The 27,640-nt window shown below is 48.7% G+C and overlaps 1 protein-coding gene across 1 annotated transcript; it reads right to left on the reverse strand.

The window, feature by feature from the left end:
- Positions 1-21,845: 21,845 nt before the first annotated feature.
- CDKN1C (cyclin dependent kinase inhibitor 1C) lies at positions 21,846-23,385 on the reverse strand. Its single transcript, XM_084287135.1, has 3 exons — positions 22,824-23,385; positions 22,583-22,709; positions 21,846-22,482 (listed from the first exon to the last, which is right to left on the reverse strand). The coding sequence occupies exons 1-2, from the start codon at positions 23,290-23,292 to the stop codon at positions 22,588-22,590; spliced, it is 591 nt and encodes a 196-aa protein (XP_084143261.1). The 5' UTR covers positions 23,293-23,385; the 3' UTR covers positions 21,846-22,482; positions 22,583-22,587.
- Between the last annotated feature and the right edge of the window lie 4,255 nt (positions 23,386-27,640).

A 27,640-nucleotide genomic window follows, 5' to 3' on the forward strand; every position in this document is an offset into this window, starting at 1 on the left:
GGTCTGGTTTCCTGAGCTGGAGCAATCTGTTTCTGAAAGCAGAATGGAGCCAAAGGAAGGTAACCAGAGCAGTCAGGTGACTTGAGAGCCTGTATTAGGAGTTTGTCTAGCCTAAAGCAAAAGGTTAAGGTTGCTCTCAGTAAGTACATACAGCAAGAAGTGGTATTTCACCTGCAGGACAATGCTACCACAAGACAAATATGTACATCACCCATGAATACATTCACAAAGGTTTCTAACCAACAGAGAAGCAGCATTCTGCAACATCACCCTAGTGTAAATGCTGGGGGCCAAAATGCCCTGCCAGCTGTAAGAGGTCACTTCATTAATCTATGATTGCCTGCAAAGGCAGGGAATTTCTTTGCTTGACTCAAGACATCCTGCAGCTCCTGGTTGCATGGGTTTTAAGGGCCGAAGAGACTGGCTGGCTTGAACTTCTGTGTGATGCAGGCCGTAGGTCTCACCCAGTAACTCTCTCCTGAGCCAAGCAATTTGTCTGACTTAGGCATTATCTTACAAAAAGTCATTCAGTCATGGCATGAAGACGCCAGGATCCACTCCTTTCCCTGAAGTTTGTTATAGCTTTAATTCCTCCCAAATTGTTCACCAGTATCTTTGATTCTTATTTGGTTTTCCATGGACAAATAACATAGCCTTCTAGAGCAGGAAATGATCTTGACCTAACCAAGACTGCAATAAGCCTGGTTGTGAGAGGAGACAAGGGTAATACATGAACTGATCCAGCAAAGTTGAAGTTTTCAGTCATTCCTTCTAAGCTGTTCCTTCCATTTTTAGTCATCCTTCTGATGCTGTACCTTTATATTTTAGAACCTTGTTTGAAAATGATAAAATTACCTCAGTGCTGTGTTGCAGCAGAATCAGATTTGTGATTTCATGCAGTTTAGTGGTGAGGCTTTGTGACCCTCAGAAATTCTTCTTGTGCATTGTGGAAGCAGAGAAAAGGGATAGACAGAGAGGGAGAAACCGCACCACCTTGAGAGAAGCCAGCTGCCCAGGGTATCTGCAGGCAATGAACTGAGGAGCTCAGCTACCACAGCCAGTCCTCACATACAGCATCACTGAGTGTATTCAAAACTATTTTTTAAATGGTTAGGAGAGGAAAATAAAGGAAATGCAGGACAGTAAGGCACACAGTTTGGCTCCTGAATGAGAATGGCTGTCTCTGCATCTCTGAAGAAAAATAAAATGGGAACTCTGTTTTATTTTTTTGACTGGCTTTGCTTTTGTAAAGTTTTGCTTTTTTGAGTTCCTGCCATGTTTTAGTGGCTGAGGCTGGCATAAGCCTCATCATCCGAGAAAACAAGGAGTGTGGGTGATGGATGGATGGAAGGAAGGAAGGAAGGAAGGAAGGAAGGAAGGAAGGAAGGAAGGAAGGAAGGAAGGAAGGAAGGAAGGAAGGAAGGAAGGAAGGAAGGAAGGAAGGAAGGAAGGAAGGAAGTGCCTGTAGCATCCAGAAGGACAATTAACTCTTTCTTTCTCTCTATATATGGTCTTGTTTGTCATTGTTTAAAGTAATGTGAAGACAAACAGGCAGAAGCAGAAGTGGCACCTGCAGTATGGAAAGAAATCACAGAACTCACTTTGTTTCTGGAAGAAACATTCTGGACCATGCTATTCTCCCTTTATCCAGACCTCTGAGACCCAGATGAAGCCAAGCAGTTGTTCACAGCATCTGCTTCTGTTGGAGAGCACTGCAAATAGCTTCCCAGCAAAGAGATTTCTCTTTGGAAAGGATCACTGAACAGACAGAAAGACAAATTAAATTAGGAAGCATAAAGCAGAATGCCATGAGCAGAAGGCAAAAGGATACACTGACATTGGCGTGTGAATCAGATCGTTTGCAAAGAAGACAAGTGTACTTGTTTTTTTCAGGAATGTCTGAGTATTTTAATACTTTCAGGAAAAAATGATGGCACAGTCTGTTTAGAGGCAATGGGAAGGAAAAAGCAAAACAAAACAAGTGGGGCCATGAAACATGGTGCGATTTGCATCTAAATACGTTTTAGCGATAAGAACATGTTCAGAGGAAAGCACAGTATTGCCAGTTCACGAGACTTACTTTCTGATATCTTTGTGGGAACCAAATGAATTGCAAAACATCTGCAAGGTCCAAAGTGTCAATTATGCCTTTATGTACATGGAGGAAATGTCACATGATTGAGGCAGTCATTGGACATGGTCAATTGTAAGTTTTTATCCTCTGCTTAGCCTTAAAGCCTCACTCAACAGTCCCCTTAGACAAAGGCACTGTCAGAGAGGGAGATGGATCAGTTTGGCCACTCATAGGAGTCGCTTATCAGCACAGAAAGTGTCCCCGGCCTTGGACAGCTCTGACATTTTGTTTGCATATCCTGCTTCACTGGTGCTTCTAAACATCTGCTTCAAGATCTGTGCATCAAGAAGTAGCCTGGTGAAAACCGAACACAAAGCCCAGACACCAGCTAGGATTTGGAAAAGTAACCACGTAAGCAAGTGGGTTTCACAAGTTTCTCTCAGACCAGACCTACATTTTGTAGTCAGCTTTCTTCTCCAGCTCACAAGCAACAAGCTTTTAAAAAAATGCCAACTTTGCAGAAGCATCTTACAAGAACGTATAAAACTAAGTCATGCATCATTCAAGGATCGCAGGAGCTGCCAAACCAGAAGAATGGTTTTGAAAGGCCCATATGTGTAACTGTGAATGCCAAATATCTTCATTTTAATGGCTTGCGTGTTACAGTTTATATTGAGCACTTCGACAAGTCCCAACAATATTCTTTCCGGATTTGCAAACTTGCATTACTTTGCAAGGAAACTTTTAAATCCAGCAACATTTGTACTATACAATTTGTGCGTGTTTTACTGCAGTCAACATCTGCGGCCAAACAGCACCCCTAGTCTGTAAAACTGCACAGAAATGCCACTGGCACCATTTCCAGCTGCACTCTGGGCTGGGGTCCCATCTCCAGTTTCCACTATCTTTCATCACTCTCCAGCCAGTGCTAGCCGTGTGCCAGACTTCATGCTTGGGTCCTTCGAAGCCCATACGGATGCTATCAGGACCTGTGTGCAGCACTCTTCTACAAGAAGGGGGCCCTGGGTGGAATTTTTGTGGCAGTTAATTAAGGATGTTTCCAGAGAGAGCCATCAGAGGACGTTCCAAAATTTAGCAATTTCTCCAAAGCCCCCTCTCTAGGTTTGTGGAACAGAACTCCAGCAGTCTGAACAGCATGAGCCTCTGCACCTCCACAGCTGCAACCGGCGTCCTCTCGTTCCTGCATTACACAACCCCTCACGCCAACTGCTGGCACTGATGAGGGCTGTTGGGCTCGATACAGCTCCCTTCACATTAAGAAAGATTTGAGCTGGGCTTGTGATTATTATTAGATATAATTATGACAGTATTGCATCACCATGGATGCTCATGTAAAGTCTGACATCTGCATACGTGTCTGGATTCACTTGAAGAGAGTGTCCCATCAGATGTGATGCCATTGGCAAGATGCAAGCTGGGTAAGAAAATGAGCAGTAAATGGGAGAAAGGGAGAGGGACAGGATGGAAAGTGTTTAATAACTAAAATTTTATGGCTATGTATGCTTCTGCTGCTGGACTGTGGTGTTATTGTCGGTGCTGACGCTGTATGATGCAGCCAGAGGAAAATAACAGAAGTTAAACGATGTCATTTGCACGCAGTCTGCTCCGTCCTTCAGTTGTTTTTTTTCTTCACTGAGTGGTCTCCGTACCAGCCCTAGCATTCATACGCAGCTCATACTTGAGCTCACAGAAATCCTGATGCACAGCTTGGCTGCTGCCAAGCCAAAACAAAAAACAAAACAAAAAAGTCCAGGAAGCCTGCTGCAGAGCTCAAGACCAACTTGTTGCAGCGTAAACGGGGCCTTGATTACAGCACATCCGGAAACAGCAGCTTGCTCGTGTGGAAACAGAGCCAAGCCAGGGCACTCACGTCAAAATAACCCTTTATAACAGCCGAAGTGGAAATATGGGTCACAACCCTTTAGGTGAACGATCCAAGCAGAGAGAGAAATGAGCAGAAAGCAAGACGTGCCGGAGGAGTGTCTGTCATTGTTTCGGAAAGCGTGCAGCCAAAACTGTAAATTGCGTTGTATGCCAAAGATAAAATCTCTTCTGAATTGTGGAAGCCTTTGCATCTCTTTAACTCTGATTTCTATTTCTATACATATATAGCTGTTGTCCTCCCCCCGCTGCCCACTTTGAGCCTCTCCCACTGCTGGGCTGCAGAGGATTTCCTGTCCTGCAGACCAAAGACCTGGAAACTGTTTACACATGCACGTGCCCACGTGAGAACAAGGCAGTTAGGCGCTTGTCCTGCCTAAAATACCAGCAGAGTGCCTGGCTGTGATTAATATGCAGGGAAAAAAAAAAGAAAAAAAAAGTATTAAAATTTCACTCTGGTTGTGGCTGGTTGTCACAACCAACAAGTCACGACAAGGTAACCCATCTGCGTAAATACAAAAACAACTGAAAAAAGGATGGGGTTTGCTCTGTTGTGGGACCAAAAGTTGCCTAGTAACCAAAATGAAGGTATGTATTTAAAGCTGTTGGATAAGCCTACCAATACAGGTATTCCAGGAAAGGATGAAGTATGTTTCACAATTCCAGGAATGGAAGGGAGTTTTATGAAGTGAACAGACGTGCATCACGTGCACAGCGAGATAAACCCACTGGACAGCTCTGCAGCGCAGCATGGATTTGGATGGCTTACGTCAGGCATGAATTTGGCTGCGCATTTTGTAGGGGAGCGCAGGGGAAGATCATTCCAATAGTACAGTGCTTGAAGAGATGATTCCTGGAAACTGTTTTCAAGCTGAATTTTTGGGCAGCAGTTTCGCTGTGCCAGCAAAGCCTTTGTAAATAAGGGCTCTGCAAAGAGAACATTTAATACAGAGCAAAACCCCACAGCTGATGAGAGAGGCTATGGGGAATCAGTACTTATGGTGAACAAATCAGGCTCCAGCCTCCAAGAATCTCACTGTAGAAAAGCAGTAATTGCCAGGAGAGGTCAGGCTGCTGTCCTTCATCCACTGCCTCTGAAGCAGACAATGGCACATGTTTAGGAAAATAGCCATAGAAAACACAGCTACAGACCTATCTGGAGAATAAGCTGTCTGTAACAATTTCTTATTTCTATGCTGGTTACAGGCAGTCTGTCTGTTATATGTGGATTTGTAAAATATGTTGAGCAAAGGCTTATACAGAAGGCTGGGTCCCACCTACAATAAAACGTGTTGCCTTTTACCAAGCATATGGGAAAACAACAGACACTAGACTATCCGATGATGGTTTCCTGTTCCTCTGGACTTAGTTTGAGGTACTGGTGGCACTTACAGCTTAACTCTGCCTGAAAAGTCAGGATCGAAAGCTACTGAACACGTTGGTCATTCCTGTTAGATAAAAACCAAATGGAAAGGACTGTTTCTCTTCCATCTCCCCTGTGCATCCACTGGAAGAGAAGCACACATTTGCTGGTCACACATAAAGTAAACAGGTGCTTTCTGCTATCATTGTAATGGGGATTCATCGAGATCACATGCATGCACAGTTCCTCGCAGCCTGTTTTACCTCCTGTTGAAAGTGATGAAGGTCTTGTAACTGGGTTCAGTGGGAGCTCAGCTGTGCTTAGTGCTCTTCTGGTTACAAAAATGGTAGGATTATGGTTGATGTCTCCTTGGAAACTGGCCTGCCACACCAATTCACTGCTAGATATTATGCTACAGCCTGAAATTAATGGTATTTAAGCTATGAGCAGCAAAGACACAGATGTTTAAAATGGCAGCAGTGCCATTACTTGTGATCTTATGATTATCTTGTGATTTGTTTCTAAGAGTCACAGCTTCTGAAGCCATTAGAATAGGTGAAAGTCTCAGCTTTTTGTTACAGAAAGTGGCTTATTAGTTCTGTTTTGGGGAGAAAAGAAGAAAAAACAAAAAGCTGGAAAGTGTGATCAGATTGCAAAGTATTTTGAAGGCCAGCAATAACTCTATCACGTGCACCTGGCATGTAATTGACTTCAGCTTGCAGCCTGTGAGCACTGCTGTGCCATTTGCTAGATTTGGGATGCTCACAGATGCGGTATGGCCAGCAATTTGAGAAGAGCAGCCCCATGAATAAAGCTCCGCACCTGAGCCTCTGCCAGCTCTGCTTGCTTCTCCTCTGAGAGGAACCTTGGAAAAAGACCCTGTCCTATGTAATGGCAATGCAGAGACTCTCCCAAGGAAACTGAGGATGGAGGGACATCTGGCTAGGGTGTGGTGATGTCATTGTTGTAAATTTTCTGTGTTTACCTATAGGGAGTCTGCAAACCACCTCACCAGCTTCCCTTTCTGATTAAGTAGGTAAGAGCTTAAGATGGTATTTTCCTTGCCATATATTTTGGAGTTGTTAGTTAAGTAGGTTTGTTCCTAGCCGAGAAACAGTCCTTGTACCAGGCAAAAATCACAAATGAAAAGCATCATGCTCTGAGCCCTCAAAGAAGCCCTGCCATCCCTGATGTTACCAACAGGCACGCAGCTAGGTTTTAACCCAGTGCTCTGTGCAGGGGAACTGTGCTCTGTGCCTGCCAGCAGGCACACCAATGTTACAAGCTACTACTGATAGTGGAATGCTGCGTGTACTGGAACAGTCTCAGCAGCTGCAGGGCTAAGGGTGGCCATCCCTCAGAAAAGGAGACAAGCTGGGATCCGGCCAGTTCCCTGGCACATCCTTCTTCAAATCAGTCACTTGCTCCCCAGTCTCTCTGTTCACAACCTCTGTGTTTCTCCTCCTGCTTGGGACTCCCCTTTGCTTTGAGACTGCTGCCTCTTCCACAGCTTCGTTCACTGCTATTTCATTTGCTTTCCTTTTTTCTCCGTTTCCTTATTCAGCAGCACAAAAACAACTTAAGTCAAGTTTTCCATACCTAATCAGCAATGTTAGGTCCCTCTGTTTCAATGAACCCAGCCTGGACCCTCTTGAAGATAGATTTTTGGCAACAACAAAGCACCAGCCAGCTGAAAACCAGGACTAGTTGAGAGAAACCCCATGAGGCACCCAAATTTTCTAAATGCTGCCACAATACTGCCCTTTATTTCTTCAATACCTTTATTAAATCTTCCTTCTTTACATTCCTAGCATTGGCCTCACTAGTTTTCTGATATTTTTTAGATCTTTTATAGGCTTATTCAAGTAGCTTTTACCAGTGTTTCAGTTCTGTCTCCCGTTTAAACACTCCCCCAATCCTTTTTTTCCCCTGCACTTACCAGTCTGAGATTCTCTATGTTTTTGTTTTACTAAAACTAAATACTCATCATAAAAATAGTACGTTTTGATTTTGTATAATGGTAGATCTTGCTCCTGGAACAACTCTGCCACCTCTCTTTGGCCAAATTACATGTACATCAACTCTTATTAATAAAACGTTATCTAACATGACATTCACAGTATTTAAATCTATTCAAAAATCAAAATTGAAATGCTTTAATTTTACTATTACTTCCTGGCTTTTGTGTGTGTGTGCTTTTGTTTTGTTTTAAGCATTATACTCATTTTAAAATCACTTCAGGTGTTTTCTTTGCGCAATAAAACTAAAGCAGTACATGCTCAACTAAAAAAATCATCAAGGTTATTCATTATGTTCTCCTTGTTATCACTGGAGATTTAAACATGCCACATAACTGTGGCCAATTAAAACACTCACTGATTTCCATTCTAATTGCAGCAGTCTGGGCTTGGAGGAGTTTGGGATGGGTGGAACAGGTGCGATGACGACATGGGGAAAGATCTCAGTTTATTCTTACATGAAATAAATATATATTTTAGTGAAATAGAAATCAAACTTTAAGAAACTGAAGTTTCTAGCCCAACTGCATGGATAAGCATCTCAGGTATTAAGTGGGTCAGCACCCTTTCATTATTGCTTTCTTCAGCCTGATGATACAGATGGAACTCACGGTTCTAAAAATGTACCTGAGGTCTAGCTGCATGTTGTACAGAATTAATGAAGTAGAAAACTGACTCTGCAGTGCTGCCTTGAAAACACAATACTGGATACCAACGGTCCCAGTGCTAGACAACTTGGTTGAAAAGTCCCACTACTGTGAGAAGGGGAGCAGCTCAGACATCTGAATTTTCCCACTCTGGTGTCATCTGCTCTCCCCCTTTAGCATCTTATAAGTGTTGCTAGCATTAGCTGTGCTGGGCTCAGCGCTGATCTTGGAGGTGGATCTCACCAGGGTTGGACAAGTGCCTCCTCAGCCCCTGGTGGGTAGCTCTGGTCCAGGTGTCTCAGAAATTGACTTATTTGTTGTCATTTTTCAACTGATGATTTTTTCTATGCTGGAGATCAACACCTTTTTTTTTTTTTTTTTTTTTTTTTTTTTTTTTTTTTTTAATCTTGCTCCGCTCTGTTTTTCCAGGTGGATGCTGTGCAAGGAACGCCTGAATCCCAGACAGCCTGTGTGTGTGTGTGTGTTGCAGCACAGATTTTGCAAGATGTGTCCCCCTCCTGTAAACCCAGGGCGGTGACCCCCATCCTCTTCCACCCTTGGATGATACTCTTTCCCTCGCAGTGCTGAACTGGTGCCAGTGAGAATTTTGGTCCTTCCTGTGTCTGCTTTCAGTGGTGTGCGCCCCATGCTGTGCAGAGCATGTCTGGGGCAGCGCTGAGGGGCTCTGGTGCAGTGGAACCAGCAGAGGTGACACACATGACACAGTGGTGTTGTGGCCCTTTTCCCCACCGGCAGTGGTTTGGGTAGATTTGGGCAGTTTGGGGCAAATGAAGGAGTCATATCTCTTCCCATTTCACCACCTGCCAGGTTTAGCCCTTCCTGCTGGCTTTAATCAGCACAAAGACCAGTCTGCATCACTTCACATTGCAACATGATGCGGGCAGTTCCAATTGCAGGGCTGAAGCCTCCCCTTTGCATGAAGAAAAGGCTGGTTTCTGTACCTAGGCATCCAGCACCCAGAAAGGACCAACTGCTTTGCAGACAGAGCCCACCCCAGAGCTGCTGCTCCAGAACCCCAGGCTCGCAGGGCGGTGGGAAACCACTCCACCTGCACTGGGAGCCCCTGGCCTGGGGGAGCCTGCAGGAGGAGGGAGACCTTCAGGCAGCAGCACAGGTAAGTGATGTGACATTGGGGTGTCCATTGTCCTTGATTATATTCTTCACCCATCCTTGTGCCTTATCTAATCTGCAGTACAATGGGAGGAAACGGCAATTCCAGATATCCCTAAGCTCCTCTTAAAAGCTCTCCACTGGCTGGTCTCTGCAGAGGACTGTGCTACCTGTGGGAGAGTTAGTTAGTAATAGATGTATGTCTACCACCTTGACTCTGCTTTCATGCTTCTACCAGCAAAAGCTCTAGAGCTGTCTAATATACTCTCTAGCAAATAACCAAGACAAGCAGTAACAAAGATGATGGTGAAGGAAAAGAGCAGGTGTTGGAAAGGCCTGGATGTTTTTTGAAGAGGATTAAGATGAATCAAGCTTGGATCTGCAGAGACTTCCCCTTCCCACCCCCACCCCTGCCAAGCCCAAAACACTCCCTGCCCTATGAGCACTTCCTGCTCACTACTTCTGTTTACATAGTGCTTTTTCTGACCTCTCCAAGACTTTGCTTGCAGCTGGCAGCTCTAAGGCTCTTCCCATTCCCATGCCTTCTCCACCTATATGCGTGTTTTGAATGCGGAGGATGGAGGGAGGAAGCACTTGAAAGACAGTAAAAGGAACAGTGTCTAAATGACAGAAGCCCCAAGGTGTTCATCAAGGTGGCAATAGCTCCTAACACAGGAGCACAGATCTCTTCTGCCACTTTTTCACTTGTGAGCATCACCCCATCAGATGAAGGTTAAGGGAAGTCACGTGGAAGGGAAAGGAAGGAGCTTGTATTGTTTCTTCCCCTCCTGCCTACTCCTAGAAACCTGGGGTTCTTTGGAGGCTGACATGAGGCAAATGTGAAACAGGCTCATCCCGGAGGAGCCTGCAGTAGCATCCTGGGTTGAATCCCCCTGGTGCAGCTGAAGCACTTTGTATATCCAGCCAGGAATGGCTGGTGGTCCTGTCTCCACTCCCTGTTGTTGCTGGGGCCACCAGCATAAGGGGACTTGCAGCTGCAATGGAAACCTGTTCCAGCAAGCTGTGTGCATTAACCTCCTGTCCTGATTCACCAGAAAGGCAACAAGATGCATTCTGGAACCTCTAGGCTGTACTACCGCAGTGGATGGGACAACTTTCAAGCTAACTCTAATCCACATTCTCCTCCTTTAGTTTGCCAGTAGATAGGATTGGTTCAGGACACGAAGGGGGCAACTATTTACAGCAAGGGACTTTTCAAGACCAGGATACTGGGGCAGGCACGAAGGAAGGGCACCCCATCCCATCAGCAGCCTATGTGGGCGTGGGTGCACCCTACCCATGGAGCAGCAAAACTCAGTCTTGCTTGCACTGACCAAGAGCTTCAGCTGGCTCTGCCCATAGCTTGTTGCTTAACCCAGGTGAAGCAATGAACCACACAACCCCAGATATGGCATATGCACGTGCAGAGATACATACATAAATATGTAACACCTTTGTACCAACATAAAATAGATTCTTGTGTATGTGTGTGTTTGAGCGCTTCTGCTTTGGTTAGTATCCATCCAACCAAACATCTTTGCTGGAAAACTTCCCAGGTTTTGTTTCATTTTACTATAAAGGAGACAGCTTTACCTCTGCCTAATTTTCCAAACATCTCCTGTGTCAGCTTTGCCTTACCTCCTCCTGAAGATCCCAGTGTTTAACAGGATGCAGGAATTTGTCATGCTGTTTGTAATGCCTTCAAGACACCCAGCTTGTTGTAGGCTAAAGTACAGACTGGCACCTTACCTAAGAGACGGGTCTGTAACGCCTGAGAGAGCTTTCTTTGTCTTGATGCTGGCATGTTTTGGTTTGGTTTTTAATCCTATTCATATCTGACGTGAGTTCTGCTAATGGCTGCAGCTCTCAGATTCATGTTTGATAACAGGTTTTGAAGTGGTTGTTGCTTGTACATCAAGCGTGGGGGCAGAGGGAGGAGCTGAGCCGTTGCCTTAGTTAGGTGACCTCCTTGGCCAGGGTGGCTGCTGTGTTGTTCAATAACCCTTACCATGTATTTTCCAATTGCTATATACTTTTTTCCCCATTCCTTCAGAGCACTTTTCCACAAACGCAGATCTTTATTTTTAGGAATCCCCTTGTGTGCCCGGGCTGTAGCACCTAGCATTTCCCCTCCCTCTGAAAGATAAACCTCAACCCCACCAGCTAACAAAGCCCCTTGGCGGGACACCACAAAAACAGTCATGGGTGGCAAATACAAGGTGAGGATGTGAAGGCGGCTGGTGTGCCAGATACCCAACCGGGATGCAGCCAGGTGCAAAGTGCTCTTACCGTATGGAAAGCCACGTCTGCTCTGCTCCTGCTTCATTCCTGTTCCACTTCTGCTCTGCTCCTGCTCCACCCAATGCATAGGCAGGAGCTGTGGGAGCTGGGCCCAGGCCTCGCAGGAGGGGATGGATGACGGCTGCTGCTGCTTGTGGCTTCGAGAGTGGCATAGAAAGGACCTAAGAAAGAAGGCGGAGGGGGGAGAAAAAAAAAAAAAAGCAGGAAAGAGCTTATGCTTGGATGTCTAGGGCCATCTGCCACCACAAAAAAAAGTACAATACTGGATTCTTGAAATGTAAAAATAGATCTCAAAAGAGACATGTTTTAATGAACTGAGCACAAAGAAACATGGTCGGAATAAACTGCAAACAGAAGCAAGGTTCAAGGATCTGTTTGTTAAATGAACACCCAAAGCCAGAATATGTTTTTAGTGCTGGAGAATGCTGGCTGGCTGGTTTCAACTGCAGCCTGCGCTCTCGTTGGGATGCATGTGGGAGAAGGAGCCGGTGAATGGTGGCCCTTGTTTGTCCTCTCTTGAGGAATCTAATTATGTATCAATTGATTTCAAAGCCCACAACAGTAACTCTCTAGCAAACACTCACTCCCAGACATTGTTCTCGTTTTCGCCCGGTCATAATTTATTCACCTCCGGTCTCAGGGAGGTGGCAGCCCCCTCCCGACCCCCCCCGTGCCCACCGCCCCCTCTCCTTGCGGCTCACCCTGCAAACCCCCCCCGGGGGGGGGGGGGCCAAAACACCACACGGCGAAGCGGGGGGTGGGGGTGCTGCCAGCGGTCACCTGGCGCTGCAGGACGCCCCCTCCCCAAACCCCTGCCGCTCCCCCAGCTGCCGGGGGCACCGTGCGTGTGCCCTGCGTCCCCCCCGGCCCCTCACGGAGGGCAGGGCCCCGCGGGACCAGGCGGGGGGCTCCCCGCTCCGTCCCACCGCCGTCCCCTCACCGCCGGCCACGAGCCTCCCGTCAGCGCCCTCCCGTCAGGCAGCGCCCGCCGGCGGGAGCGGCCGCGAGCCCCGGGGGAGGGTTGGGGGGGGGGGGGCGCGCGCCTCTTCCCGCGCGCGGGCGCGACCCCCGCGCCACTGCCCGCGCGCGGGACCGTGCACACCTGCGCGGAGGTGCGCGGGCAGAAACGCGCGCCGTATTTATTGTTTTTTTTTGCAGGAGCAAGCGTGCACACACGCATGTATGCATGCACGCGCGCATATATGCATGCCCAAACATGAACGCGCACATGCACGCGCAAACGCATGCATACGCACACACGTGCACGCGTGCCCGTGCGCAAACACGCATGCACAAACACATACACGCGTAAATGCACGCACAAACACACATGCACACACAAACATACACAAAGACACGTGCACGCACAGTCATGCATGCGCAAATGCATGCACGAGCCCGCACGCACATACAAATGCAGGCGCACATACACGCGCACATGCACACACATGCACGCAGCCGTGCACAGGCTCCCCCCCACCCCCAGCAGCAGTCCCCTCCGGCTCTGCACAGCCCCTGCGCTGCCCCCCCCTCCCCCCCGGTACCTGCCGGCGGCCGGGGGCTGCAGCTGAGCCCACGCAGCGGGCGGGTTACAATGGGGCTGGCCCCGGGGGGAGCCTCATAAAAGGAACACGTTTCAGCTACAAGCTTCCCCCAGCTGGCCCCCGACTTCACTCCTCGTTCCCTCTATGGAGAAGAGATTGGGGGGGGGAATTGGCTTTTTTTTTTTTTTTTTTTTTTCCTTCTCTTTTTCGGGCCCAACCCGTTGCTTTCACTCCGAAATCCTCCAGCTTCCCCAGTTTAAAGGGAAGAGTCCCGGGCGGCGGGGGGGCAGAAATGACAAAAGCTCAATCCCTGACAGTTTCCCATTGCATTTTGGCCCATTGCATCCTTGATTATCCCTTTCCCCAGGGGAGAAAACCGATTAATTTTTGCAATACACCTTCAAACAACCCTATCCCTCATCCCCCGGATTTCACTAAGCAGCATCTGGAAGCGAATCCATCCCCAAATGTGTGTCCCCCCTCCCCCCCCCCCCGGCACAGCAGCGCTGGGGGCCGTGCCCCCCCAGCCGCTATTAAGCGCCTATTACAGCGGGGGGACACGGGCAAGGTGCGGATTTAAATGCAGTCCCCCCCCCCCCCCCGCCAAACGCAGACAATTTTGATGAGTGGGTTTTTGTCCGGATGGTTTGTAATGGTGCCTGTTTTGGGGTGTCCCGGGGGGTCCGGGAAGCTTTAATTCGCTCACAAAGGCTCATTTGCAGGTCAATGCCATGGCACACTCGCCTCTCCCCTTTGCCTAAATCTCCTTTTGTTCCTCATCGCCTGCTCCTCATGCCAGATGGCCGCGGAAAATGCTAATTTTCTCTCCCTCTCTCCCTTTTTTTTTTTTTTTTTTTTTTTTTTTTTTTTGCATTTAATTGCGGCCCTTTGCAGATGGGGGCCGCGGAGTGTGTGCTTCATTCAAATGAGGTTTGCTTTTTGGTTTCCAGACACGTTTCTAAAAGTCCGATCCGAGTCAGGCAGGGATTAGTTTGACAGGGAAGTGATCAGATTAAAATCCCTGCCTGAGCTCGGCCTCCCCGCTCCCTCCCTTCGCAGCCCTGCTCCATCCTGCCAGCCAAAAATGGGCAAAAATAGAAAAAAAAATGGGGGAAAAAAGGGCAAAGCCTTCTCCTCCTTGAGTCATTTGGAGTGAAATCAGCCCAAATGCAGGCAGGAAAATCCATCTTATTGGGAAGATGGGAAAATGAGCTTTCCTTACCATCAGTAGGTTAGTAAAGATGGATTGGGGCTGAAAGTCATAGGATTGGTCACGTTGGATAAGCCCTTGAAGATCATGTAGTCCAAGAGTCCACCTGGCCTGAGTGCCACCACTAAGCTGTGTCCCTTATCATCCCCTCTTTTGGGATTTTCCTCCCCAAAACCCAGTGTTGGTGTGGGTGGGATGCGGGTGCCACCGGTGGCCTGGTGACTGAGAGGGCACCGGGCAGTGTGGGATGGGGACTGGGACTGGGCACAGCTCCCCCCCTCAAGCCTGCAGGGGAAGAGGGAGGTGTATGTTAAGTCATATTAGGGTTAGAAAAGTCTTAAAAGCTGCTTGACAGTGCAGAGAGACAAACTTATCACACAGATTATCATTTTGTGCTCATTTACAGGCCTATGCTTTATTTTTTCCTTATGGTTAGTTTGTTAGAGCAAGATGCTAACTGTTCCCTTGCTGACTTCGGAGCAAATTAGCCAACTGCTTTGCCTTAATTACCCGTGGTTATCTGGCTTAATTAAAGCCAGCCCACAAATGCTGACCCAGGTGTGCTGTGTGCTGGCAAACTGTAGGCACCTGGAGCTGCTCTGGAACAAGGGGCTGCTCTCAGGTATTATAAATATATAGATATGTGTGTATGCACACAATCAGGGTTTTTAAGCTTTTGAGGTTTGGATAATATATATGGTGTTTTGTTTTTGTTTTTGTTTTTGGTGCTTAAGAAAAATGCTCATTAAACCAAGAATTACTCTTTGTGATTCACTTGTTCCTTAAGAGAGAAACTTCAGGCATCAGTTCTAGGGACTGTGGGGTAAGGAGCTCTGTGATGCCTTTTTTTTTTTTTTTTTTTTTTTTTTGTACCAGGTATAGAGTCTGAGTGTGTGTGTGCGTGCGTGTGCGTGTGTGTGTGTACACGTGTGTGCAGATCTCTTTTTGCCTCTGTCACTGCTGGGGAATCGTAGCTCTGGACTGACCTGAGCTGCTATAAGCGAACAACTGCATTGCACGGGGTGTTGGTGCTTGACAACTCATAGTGAGTAGGTGGAAACAGGCATTCCCCTTGGGATGACTAGCAAAAAATAAAAGTACATTTACTGTGGACAAAGACTTAGCCCTAGTATCCCTTAGATCTTTAGTAATTATTTCTCTTTCCCGTTTTTTTTTTTTTCCCATTACTTTTAAATTCAAGTTGGGGAGGGGCAAATCCCATATATTCTGGCTTTCTGTTTAAGTTAGATTTGTTTCTCTAAGAATTCAAGAACATTTATTTGCTTAAAGGCTTGCCAGTAAAAAGGCCCCAGGTCTAATCCCCTTTCTGCTACACACCACTGAAACTTAGGAAACTCTTTGCCTATTGACTTCTTCACGTGGAAACTGATCCGCTGAAAGCAAAAAGAAACCATTTCTTGGAGGGGGGGGAGAAAAACCTCTGAAAGTCTGTTTTGAAGAAGTCGTCGTCCTTGGCCTGTGTAGTAGCAGTAGAAGCAAAGGCTTTTTGATCCTCAGATTTGTAAACTTGTAGACATAATAATGCCATTTCTCTAGTGTTAGCAGGTGTCCTGTCTGGAAGTTGCTGCCTCAGCCTCCAGCAGAGCTGGGAATTAGAAAATTGTCTGTCTTTCCTGAACCGTGAAGTGCTGCTCTTAAATAAAGGCCAGGTCAGATGTTAAAGGGACATTCTTGTCTTCTGAAGCCGAAATAATCTACAGTCACGTCGAGAAATGAAGGCATCCTCCTCCCAAAATGGTCAACCTCTTTATCTCCCATTATATTCTGCAGGGTCAAGAAAAACTCTGTCCATGCGGATGTTTTGCAGTATTTCTCCTCAGGCTGTACTCATCCTGCCTCTGTACAGCTGAATTACAGGGGAATACAGTACCTGGGGAAGGCTTTTTTTTTTTTTCTTCCCTGTTGTCCTTCCTGTGTCTCTGACAGAACAGTTCAGTGAATACAGATCAAGCTTCAATATAAATTCTGTTTTCTCTCTGCTCATTAATAGATCTCAGATGAAGCCTTTTTTTATTATATTTGGTAAGATTAACAGTCTAAAGAGAATTTTTTAGCAAGTCCTCAAAAATCTTACAGGCAGGCATAAAACACACACCCCTCAGCATGTCCTCTTTTAATTTGCAGCTAATTCCCTCTGATAAGGGAATTATCAGAGGGAATTATTGCACTTTTTTATGGGTGTTTGGTAAAAGTGGTTTTATGGAAGTTATCCCCAAATATCTCTCCAATTCGCCCCAAAAAGATGGTTGCTGCTGCCTGAAAGTGCGTTAGGCCAGACAGTAAGCACAAACTGCAGCTTTTATTTTATTTACACTGTAAAAAGGCTGCTTCTTGGAGAAGTGCCCCAGCTTGGGAGCGATGCTGATGGGGAGAAGGGCTTGCTGCTGGGGTTCCCCCTACTATGCACTGGAAGGGGGGTGTGAAATTTGGCAGAGGGGTGGGCTTTGTGTCAGGAACATGCCTCTTGCCACCCCTGTGCAAATTAAATAACAGTGTTTCCCCCCCCAGTGCTGTCAAACCCTGCAATACTCAGTAACCTGCTGCACTCCTTGGGCTTGGGCACCCAGCTGGGGTTAAGATCTGGCTCTGCCACTGATTTTTATGGGTGATTCAGGGAAAAATCACTTCATGGCTTTGTTTCAGATCCCAGACTGTGGAAGAAAACCAGCACTCACTGCTCTCCCTGATGCTTGTGGGAGCTTTAAGGTGAGCATTGCTGGGTGCATCCCTAGCTTTTGGTACACAGAGCTTAACCTAGCACTGCCAAAGTCTTCACTGATAACATGCCTCCAGCACTGTGCCTCCTGGATTCATTTTAACTGGTTGAAAGCATTTTAAACTGGCCAGACTGGTGGCATCGCTGAGGTCTGACATCAGGTGTAAAATGCAAAACACAAAATTCTGGCTGAAAGCTACAAAAGGTTTGGTCTTAGCACAAAATATGGGCATCCCTCTTTGGAATAATATGTATCCTGGCTTGTTTGGTTAGTGAAACAAAAATGGGTTTAGCCTAAGGATGGGGGGGGGGGGGGGGGGGGGGGGGCAGGGGAGAGACCCCCAGAAGTTCACAGAAGATTTTGGTGTTACCTTTGTGAGAGAGCAAAACCTGCAAGCTGTCACCCAAAGCTTTGAGGACCCACAGGTGGTGGATGGGATGCTGCACAGCCTAAGTAGAGCTGAAGCTGTGCTAACTAGAGCCACCTTTGAAAACTTCTTGAATGAAAGTCCAAGGGAAAACAGACTTTGCTAAACCAATTACCCTCGAATGTATGAAAACAACTTAATTCATGCTCATTGTTTTCCAGAGTGAACTGCTGTAGGACTTGTTTCCTTGTGTGTCTCGAGCTGTCTAATGTGACCCAAGCAGGGGCTTCCCTGTGTTTGTTTTTTTTAATGTAAAAATGGGACCAGGTGGTGTTGGTGAATTTGTTGTGGGGGCCATTTGGGGGTTCATTTGTTTGTGTTTGAGGTGAAAGGCTTGCATGTATGTTGTCACAAAGTGGCATGCAGGCAGGGCTGCATGCTCCTGTCCCTCTTGTCCAATAACACTCCAAAATATCTGGGATCAAAGCATCTTCCTTCTCAGAAAAACCTCTTTGCCTCACATCATGGCTGGGCACAGAGAAGAGTTCCCAGGGTTACTGTCATGGAAAGGGTGGTAGGAGCCAGAGTCTGGTGTCGTGGTGCTGCATATGCGTGATTTTGGGAGATCGTCCCAGTCCCCGCCTCAAGAGTCGGTGGGGATGGGGGACAACCTGTGGCAGAGTGAAAAGCCTTGTCAAAGCTCATGTAGTGATTTCTGAGTGTTAAAGACTGGGGGGGGGGGGGAGGGGAGAGAGATGTTAAATGTTTTAAGGTTTCTTTTTTAGGTGGCACCTGAGAAATGCTCTGAGGTGCTGCAGAGCAGGGCTGAACTTTAAATGTGGCATTTGTTGCCACATATGACACAAGAGGATGGGTGAGCGATGCTCAGGGCTGCAGGAAGGGAAACCAGGAACGGCAAGGACCAGGGAAGACTTTGGCTCTGCCCCCTTGTGTCTGTGCATGATGATAAAATCTTTTTAATTAAACGATCGCACTGAGTGCACAGGGTGAACGGTGCTCGCTTAATGAGCAGTTGCTCAGTTTGGCTTTTTCTCTCCATTCAATGGACAGTGCTGGGTCTTATTAACTTCGCACTGTTCAAGCCCTGCCCAAAGACATTAATAATTTCCCTGCTGGATTTATTTTGTGCAGCTCGTTGTAGTATTGGAGTGCTTTTCAAACACGAATGGATTAATATATAAGCTGTGAGTGCTGTTATCTCTGTTTAATGATGGGGAACCAACATAAAGAGAGATGGAAGTGAATAATTGAGTTCTGGTCTGAGATGCTCCATAGCCAACCATTTCCAAGCTCTCCTCTTCATGTAGCCAAAAACACATGCGGAACCTAAACCAGCCGTAGCCCTGCTTCTGCTCCACCTGCACCCCCTTACCCCAACCCACATGCTGCACAGTGCTGTCCCTGCGTCCCCACAGCTTGGGTCCCCATGACACCACAGATGCAGATGTGAGGCTGCATGACTGCTGGTTTCCAGTCTTCCTGGAACAGAGGCTTGGCTGTGCTGACAGGGAATAGGACTCCAAAACTGTGTTTGTCCTGTGCCTATGAATTAGAGCTATTTTTAATCTTGTAGCCAGGCCTGCTTAAGAGGTTTTATGGCCACTGCAGCTCTTCAAACTGCTTAGCATCTTCCTTTCTCATCTGCTATTCTGGTTAACACTTACTAAACAGATATAATTCTATCCTTTTATCTTACAAAGATTTTGGGATTGTGTTTGGGTCTGGTTTGTTCTGAAAGCACGTACAGAACAGTTCTGAGGGGGTACGGGCTGTTGGCAGGGAGGCATGTATGCATGTGTACCTATATGCATGCACTACTATTTTCTGGTTCTCTGCTTAAATGTGGTCAATTCAATTTCTTCACCACCTCACGTGTGTCCTTTGCCCAGGTCTACTAAGCAAACACAACCAGTTGTAAGTGAATTAAGCATTTAGTGGATCTATTTTATTTCTATACTCGAATGTAGGAAATTATGCTTTAAAAATTACCGTTTTCCCCCATCCTGTTACCTACACCTCATGCTCATTAGAGACAAATATTTGCTCAAGAAGTGGAAAGCAGCTTTTTTGTTTATTCTAAGTGATAATAGAACAAGTTTTGGCCCAGAAAGAAAAGTCGTGGCTAGGCAGGAGAATGATTCCCAGCGTCAACCATATGTTGCATTCATCTAACTGAAGTGGCTTAATTACTGGTAGATGTTGCTGTGCTCATAAAGATAGCGCCAAGCTTTCTGCCAAAGTTGTTTGCTGATAATTGCATTTCCTGGGGGTAAAGGGGGTCCAAAAGACTTTCTCCTGATGAGTTTCCCTTTCAGTCTCCTGCTTAGGTAGGCACCACGGGGTTTGCATTGGGAGATGCTTGCCTGAAACAAAGCTCTGGAGGTCTCGCAGCGTTAAAGCTCCTGTCTTGGAAGTGCAGCAGCAGTCTCCCAAATGTGCAGCTTTCATCCCCTGGAGAGGGAGCAGTGGTTTGGGGTAGGTTATTCCTCTGAGAACATAGCTGGCTTCAGCCTAGGATGGAAGCAGCTCAGATATAGACCTGTCTTTTTGTAGCTGCAGTGAGCTGCAAGCTCGCTCCTTTTAGACCCTTGATATCTTGCATCCTTTCCAAAAAATACCCCCATCGTGAAATCCAAAGTGGGATTTGGGATTTCTCACTCAAGGGTAAGCGGGCTGGCCGTAACAACGGGCAGCCTCCCTCCGCTTCTGCCTATGCATTCTCATGATAAAGGGCACTTTAAAGCCCCTCTGACAATGAATGAGTCCTAGTTAAATATTTCAAGAACTTCTTTACATGGTTTCCTCTGATGCATGTACTGTTGAGACATCTGTCTTCAGTACTAATAAAGTAGTCTAGATTTAAAATGAACTTCATTGGATTGCTTTGAAACTATAGGCACATATGGTTCATAATTAGCTGGATATCTCTTATAGTTAAATGATTTTTTCCCCCCCCTCTCTCTCTCTCTGTCGCCCATTCGCATCAATAATAGAAGCAAACAAAGTTCCAATTGTTCCCTGTTGCGGGACATTATGTGCCTGAATAAATGGATGTTGGCTGTGTCTACATGGATTTGCCATATGGCTACAAAGGCCGAAAGAATAGGGGCAGTGTGCTTTGTGCCGGGGCGAGGCGGGCTGGGTGGAGCAGGGTGCGGGGCGGCCGCACACCTTCCTGCCCCGCATCCCATGGGGCTGGGCTCAGGCACCAGAGCTCCTCGCCTGGCCCGACGGCCCCCTGCCCATTCTGCTGGGATGCTCCGGGGACACCTCGGCATGGCTCCTGCGGCCGAGGTATTTGGGAGCTCGGAGCGGGGATTTTTTCATTGCAGAAAGTCCTATTATGAGTGGGGGGCTGGGACAATAGAGGTCCCAAAGGCACCTGCTTTCATGAAAGCGAGAGAAAAGCCCATAAATCCTGGAGGATCCAGCTGCCTCACTCCGGGTATTGTTGGCTTTCAGAAGGAAAGGGAAAAGCTATTTTTCTTTTCAAAGAGGGGGGAAAATCGTATTGAGGCAGCGGCCACTGATGCGGGCGCGTAAAATAATCCCGTTCTGATTAAGCGATCACGGAGCTGGAGGTAATCAATGTTACTTTTACAGCCGGGAGCGTTTCGTGGCCGTGACGGGGGGGCAAAGGCGAGCTCTGCGGGGGCCAGGGAGCACTGATGCGGGTTAAACCCTCGCCCTTCTTCTCCTGGCTGCCCCCCTCTTATCCCCCCCAGCTCCGTGAAATAGCATCATCGCGCAGCTCCTAGGGCTTAAAAGGGACAAATCCAGCCAGCCGCTCCCCTCCTTTGCTCTCCGGCACCACCTGCGGCCAGGATCGGGCTCCCTGCGGGTGGTTGCCCCCTTCACCCCCCAGCATGGGGCTCAGGGCGCGTGCCCAGGGGTGCCCCCCATGAGCTGCACAGGAGTGCGTAGCTGTGCCAGCACCAGGTGCTGTGCTCATGTGTTTTGCCTGGTGGCTGTTCTGCTCCCCACTTACACATATAGCTGGAATCGCAGGATTTTCCTCAAAATTAATGCCGGGCTTAGACCAGAGGAATGGGGAAGCTTTTCCCTACAGTAGCCTGGGGTGGGGACATGCAGGTTGCAAGGGTTGCCCCATACAGAGCCTGCTGAGGGTCTGTGCCCACCCCTCATTCTTCCCCCCTTGGTGTGGGGCAGTTCCACACCCTGGAGGGGTCTTGGGGCCAGCTTTGGCAAGAGGAGAAGGGAAAAACAAGTGTAGAAAGGCTGAATTTGGGGCTTCTATGGGTGCATGTTCCCCATCTCACTTTGTTAACTCCAGCAGTGCTCACACGTATGTTCACAAGCCACCAACTCCTTTCCTCCAGCAACCAGGGGCAGCTTTGAGCACAGGGGGGTGTGGATGCAGCCACAATGCATGGAGCAACACGGGCTTGGGCCCCACTGATCACAGCCACCCCCCCGGGACATCTGCACAGCACACACCAAGCAACATTGCAAGGGTTTCCTGGATTTTTTTATTATTACTATTTGAAGTTGTGGCATTATTTGCAATGACAGTGGTACAAACCAACTCAGGAACCATTAAAACAGTTTTGTCTTCAAGTAAAGTCTAAAAAATGTTTTGATTTCGTAACTACATCTTGTGAATGCAAAAAAAAAAAAAAATCCCACTATAAAAATAAATTTACATTTTGTAAATAACAAAAGCAAATATAGTGCCCTTTGGCTTAACCAAAAGAAAAAAAACGACTATTGGATGTCAACCAGTTATCAACATTTCTGACATAAATAGAAAATATAAGTTAGTATAACTCTTAAAAAACGTTTTTGTACAAATATACACTTGCTTTTTTCTTTTTTCCTCCACCTTTTCATTTTTTTTTCTTGCACTGAGAGCTCAGAGATTAAACATTTCATATAAATGACTTTTAAAGCTTTACACTTTTGACCAGTGTACTCACATTAGGCATAATACATTTCTATATAGAACGTAATACATTGCACAGTTGTACGGTAACACTGCTCCGTGCGCGGCCGGGCGCTGCGCCTGCGGCTCCGGCTCCGCTCCGGTTTCGCTCCGGCTCCGCTCCGGGGCCCGGGCCGGGCGGGGGGGCCCCAGTTGGCCGTGCCTGGGGGGCGCCTCGCCCCCGGGGCTGCGCGCCTGTCCCGTGGGTGCCGTAGTGCAAAAATCTAGGGGGGGGGACGGGGAAAAAAAAAATTATGATGGGGTAAGAAAATTAGTAGGAAGCCCACTCCCGAGCATCTTCCTCCCCCCACGGGTGCTCCTCACCTGGCTCACCGGAGCCGCTTGCGGGGGGTCTGCTCAGCCGGCACGGCGGAGGGGGGGGACGCGCAGCCGGGGGGGCGCTCGGCCGCTGCCTTGGGCTGCGCCGGCCGTTTCCTCCTGGCGAAGAAATCTGGAGGGGGGGACGTCGAGAGAGGGGGCGTCAGCGAGGCGGAGGGGGTACACCAGGGGGGAAAAAAAAAGGTGGGGGAACCCAACTCCCCGCTCCCCCCGTCGGGGCACGCACCTGTGATGCGGGTGGCGGGGCTGCTCCGTCTGGCGGCGCGGCGGCGGGGAGCGGGGGGCGCGGCGCGGTTCTCCCGGCTCAGCCGCCCCCCCGACGCCCCCGGAGCCCCCTTGCCGGCGGCGGGGGGCGACGGTGCCGGGGGAGCCCGGCGCAGGGGGACCCGACGGCGCCCCACCTGCAGGGTCTCCCGGTAGAAAGCGGGCACGGCGCCGCCTTCCACCTCCTCCCACCGCAAGCGGCCGGGCGCGGGGGGCAGCGGGGTGTCGGTGTGGAAGTTGTAGTCCCAGCGGCGCTGGTCGGCCTCGCCCATCTCCCGCAGGCGGCTCCGCAGCTCCCGGCCCAGCTCCTCGTGGTCCACCGGCCCGAAGAGGCTCCTGCAGACGGCGCTGCGGTCGTGGCCGGCCAGCAGCGCCCGTCGGGCCGCCAGGCGCTCCAGGGCCGGGGGGCCGGAGAGATGCACGTCGGCCATGGGTGCGTGGAGGGGGGGGTGCGTGGCTGGCTGGCTGCGTGGGGGCCCCCCGCCGCTCCTCCTCGCCGCCCGTCCCGTCTCGTCCCGCAGCCCTGTCTCCCCGCCTCTGAGCCCCTTCCCCCGGCCGCCCCGCTTTTAAACCCCGCTCCCCTCGAGGCCGAGCAAAACACCCATTAGCAGCACGGCGTTGCCCTGCCAGCAGCCCGCCGCGATTGGCGGCGGCCCCCCCGCCGCCCCCCCGGCCCCCGACGGCAGCCCTCCTGCCCGCGCCCTCCATTGGCTGCGCCGGGCAGCGCCGCTCCGCCGCCGGCCGCATTGGCCCGGCCCGGCCCGGCCCCGCCGCATCGGCCCGGGGGGGGCGGCCCCGGCGCTGGCCCGGCCCCGGGGGGGCGGCCGCGGAGCTCCCCCGCCCGCCGCCGCCTTTGTCTGCCGACGGCCGCGGCTCCGCCGCCGCCTCCCCGGCGATTTTCGGGCTTGTTTTTATCCCCTCCCTCCTGCCTTGCCAGCCCGGAGGGGGGTGTGTGTGTGTATGTCTGTGGCATCATCGTTATGTTTCAGCCTTTTTACTTTTTTAATTATTATTATTTTTTCTTTTCCCCGAGGGGACGTTTTGCAGCATCCGTAGGGCGCGGGGGGGGGAGGGGGGGGGAGGACAGTGGGACCGCTGCCGGCTCGGGGTTTTTATTACGCTGCTGCAAAACAAAGCGGGATGCTTGCAGATCTCAAAACAAGCTGAGGGCTATTTTTAAAAATAGGACTGCTCGGCTGCATGGAAGTAATAAGTCGCAGCCTCGCTGAATAGAAATACATGAAAACCACAGCATTTTCCTCTCCTAACTTTTAAACCCACATAATACATGTTTGTTCACTGCAGATGAACTAATCTCGCTATTGTGTTGCCACGGATCAGCTGGCTTGCACTTCACATTTTCTGCAGGTCACTGCAGTCATTGCCTTTTGTTGTTTTGGGATGGGGGAGCGCAAAAGGAAGGGGGGAGCAGAGGGAGCATGATTGGACACGGTGCCAAAACTGGGCTTGGAGCACCATCGTCGGAGGCTCGGTGCCGCGGTGAGCTTCTCTGCAAGCAAGGAGGGAAGATATGTACCCAAGATGCCCTTTGCCCCTCTGCACTGTTTTCCCTGTGTCTGTGGCCATTGCCAACCACATCTTAAGCCTCACTCCCAAGGAGTGGCAGGGCCCAGTGGCGCCCCCTGTTTGGGACCCGTAGTGTCCCCAGTTTGGGACCCATGAGGCCAGGGAGTGGTCTTTCAGCACCCAGGCTTTGAAATGTCACAGTGAGCTTGGTCTCCCAACATCATTTCTGATGTCTGTGGGGGCAGGAGGGCTCTCAGGCAGAGCTTTGTAGGTCTGTAGCTTTGTAGTGGTGAGAAGACGACACCACAAACATGTTCAGGGTGCAGGTCCTCTGGGCACGCTTTGGTTTGTGGGTCATGCCCCAGGTCACTCACTTCACAACTCAGTAGCACAGGTGCTTTAGAACAGGTGAAGGCGTTTATCCTTTTTAAGATAGCTGTTTGGGTGTGTCTCAACAGGTACTCTTGGTTTCTTGTGTGAGCCAGACTGATGTGGAAGTATCACAGTGTCCTTCCTGAAGTGGCCCCCAGGAGGTCTTCTGGCCCAAGGGATGTCGCCCGAGCAGCTCCCAAGAATGGGTGGTAGGTGAGCGTGGATCAGCGAGGGTCAGGCCAGGGCAAGAAGAGAAGGCAAGGAACCATGCTACTGTGACGGGGGAGTGCGTTGGCCATGGCACCATGTCCAGCTGAGCCACCTCTCCCCACCCAAAGGGGCGGGCTGGGTTTAGAAATAAACTGCACAGAGCGGGAAACCTGCTGAAAAAGTGCTCTCTATTCAAGTCAGAGCAAAATGGTGGTGGTCGAGTCCCTGCAGACAGGAGCTCTTTGTGAGGAGCCCTTGCTAACCTGCTGTGGTCCTCCTGGACGCCTTTCCTGTTTTCAGCCTCCTTGGTTTTATGCATTCCTGTGACAGAGGCTGAGCGAGCAAACTTCCCTGCTATTTGCAAGATGTGGGCGTGCGCTCTGAAAACCTTCGTCTCAGGCCTTCCAAAGCATTTTCGGAGGTTAGCCAATATTTACGTAGCGCTCAAGGGATGCGAGGAGCTCTGCTTTTAGCAGGAAAGTGTTTGCAGGGGTTACCACGGGTGGGAGGCCGCTTTGCCTTCCAGCTCACCTGGGAGGTAATGCAGGTCGAGTTCAAGGTTTTAGTGTCTGGTGGACTAAAATCTTCCTCATTCCTGGTGTTCTCCATCTCTTTGACGTGATTTTATTTACTTATTTTGTGTGTGTGTGTGTGTCTGGTAATATTACATTGGTGGTGACAATGGGGGGGACTTTCTGCTCGCAGCTGCCATTTCTGGCAGTGTCTGAGCTTATCTTCTGCATGGAAGATGAGCATCTAGCTTGCGCACGAAGGGAGCGCTGTCTGCACAGAGATGTGGTGTAAATTTAGTGAGTTTGTGAACTTTAAGGCCAGAGGGATATGGTATGAGCCACTAGATGAGCAGTTTACCCAACATGAGCCACAAAGCCTTACCCAAGGGCCCATTCACTTCTTTGGAAATTCCCGCTCCAGTGTAGAGTGGAGGAGTCATCATTACGCTTAGAACAATGCCTGTAAGAATGAAGCATTTTTGCTCAAAAAGGCCGATTAGCTCTGCATACCCAGAACCATATCTGCTGATGTTGGAGAAAACAATGACTTGAGTATGTATTCCTGCTGGCTGCTCTGTTTTGGAGGGTGAGGGAAGGAAAGCGAGCTCCTTTATGGCTTGTATATCATTGCAAGGATTGTGACTACAGGAGGTTTACTGTGTTTGTTCCTGTTTGGAAGGAGTCCAGGGTGGCCGTCAGAGCCAGGGCCGAGGTTGCTGCCTTGGCAGATAGGGGAGGAAAGGTCCTCATGCTGCAAAACGAGTGAGAAGCAAGTGAGCCCATTGAGTAATGTTAAGGTGTTAGTAAGGTAACAAATCAAAGACCTCCTGTAATGTCATTCTGGCAGGGCTGGTGATTGTAGAGCTGCAGTTTAACTTCTTCACAGTAGAGGGGTGGTGGAAGCAAACACATCCCCATGACACTCCTCCATCTGCTGGAGTCTCAGCATCTCCTGCATGAATGGTCCAGTTCTTGAAGTACTGCCAGACAAACAGACCCAGGTTCTGGGTTCAAGGCTTCTACTTTGGTCCCATCTCAGTTCCTTAAACAGAGCTTTGTCCTATACACCTAATAATGGTTAACTCAGAATTAATTTAGTGCAGTCTAAATGTACTCGCTTCACTTCAGGAGCTGTTGCATATGATAATGGTTCTAGCAGAGATGCAGAGAAGTAAACACTAGTACTTTATCACCCGTGCAATTCTCTTTTACTATGCATGTGATCACACATGGTTTGCAGTTTTGCGTTTATACCAGTGGCAATTTTGTGTGGTACTTTGGAGTTCTGCTTAAATAAGCCACAACTGAAGTCCAAGCCAGTGCAGGCTTTCAAGGCTTCTGCTCTGGGCTCTTTTACCATTTAAGTGACCTTTCGAATTATTAAAGCCCACGTACATTCAGAACAGCAATAAAAAGTCAAGTTATTTGATTTGATAGCTAGGCAGAAACATGCTAGTTCAGGGGTTAAAATGTGGGCGGATAATTTGAACAGAACCCTGAAAAAATGCTGAAAAAAATGGTTTTGTTCAGCTTAGATTGCTGTATGTTCCTTGTTGAATTTTCAAAATCAATCAAACACTCATATCTCAGAAAAGCGCTTTATTTTATTTAATTTTACTTAATTCCCCTCTTCCCCCTCCCCCATTTTTTTTTTTTTTTAATTTCTTCTTGGCTCTGGGAAGAAGCTAGCCTTGCTGTGCTGCTGCCCCTTTGCTTTTCATAGTGGATCCATGGTAATAGCACTCTTAGAATAGCTTTTTGGTTCTCTTCCAACTAGGGATATTTTATGCTTCTATAGGTTGTTTCTAATTCCTGTATTGGGGGAGGGTCTATTACCCCAGTTTTATTCTCAATGTACTGTTTCTTAGGTGGGTGCTACATCGATGCTGGCAGTTGTGCATGACTGCTGAAGGAGATCGCTCATGGCCTCAGCTCCTGCAGGAAGTACCTGATCCAAAAAAACAAGCCCAGAAAGAGCAGGAAGCACACCAGGAGTATCCTCAGATGGATCTCAGCCACATCTAAAGGAAACAAAACCTACATTAAAAAATAATAATAATAAAAAAAAAAAAAAATCCCAGCCCTGGAAGATGCAGCCTGACCGTGCCCGGGCTGGCCCCGATGCACGGGGCAATGGTGCCCTCTAATGTCGGCCGGC

The sequence above is a fragment of the Netta rufina genome, assembly GCF_964035555.1.
Source record: "Netta rufina genome assembly, chromosome: 5".
Lineage (NCBI taxonomy): Eukaryota > Metazoa > Chordata > Aves > Anseriformes > Anatidae > Netta > Netta rufina.

Coding starts and splice junctions, on each gene's coding strand:
- CDKN1C (XM_084287135.1), bottom strand. CDS start 23,292: ATGGCCGACGTGCATCTCTCCGGCCCCCCGGCCCTGGAGCGCCTGGCG. Junction 22,710..22,823: donor CCCCGCCACCCGCATCACAG/GTGCGTGCCCCG, acceptor CCCCCCCTCCAG/ATTTCTTCGCCAGGAGGAAA.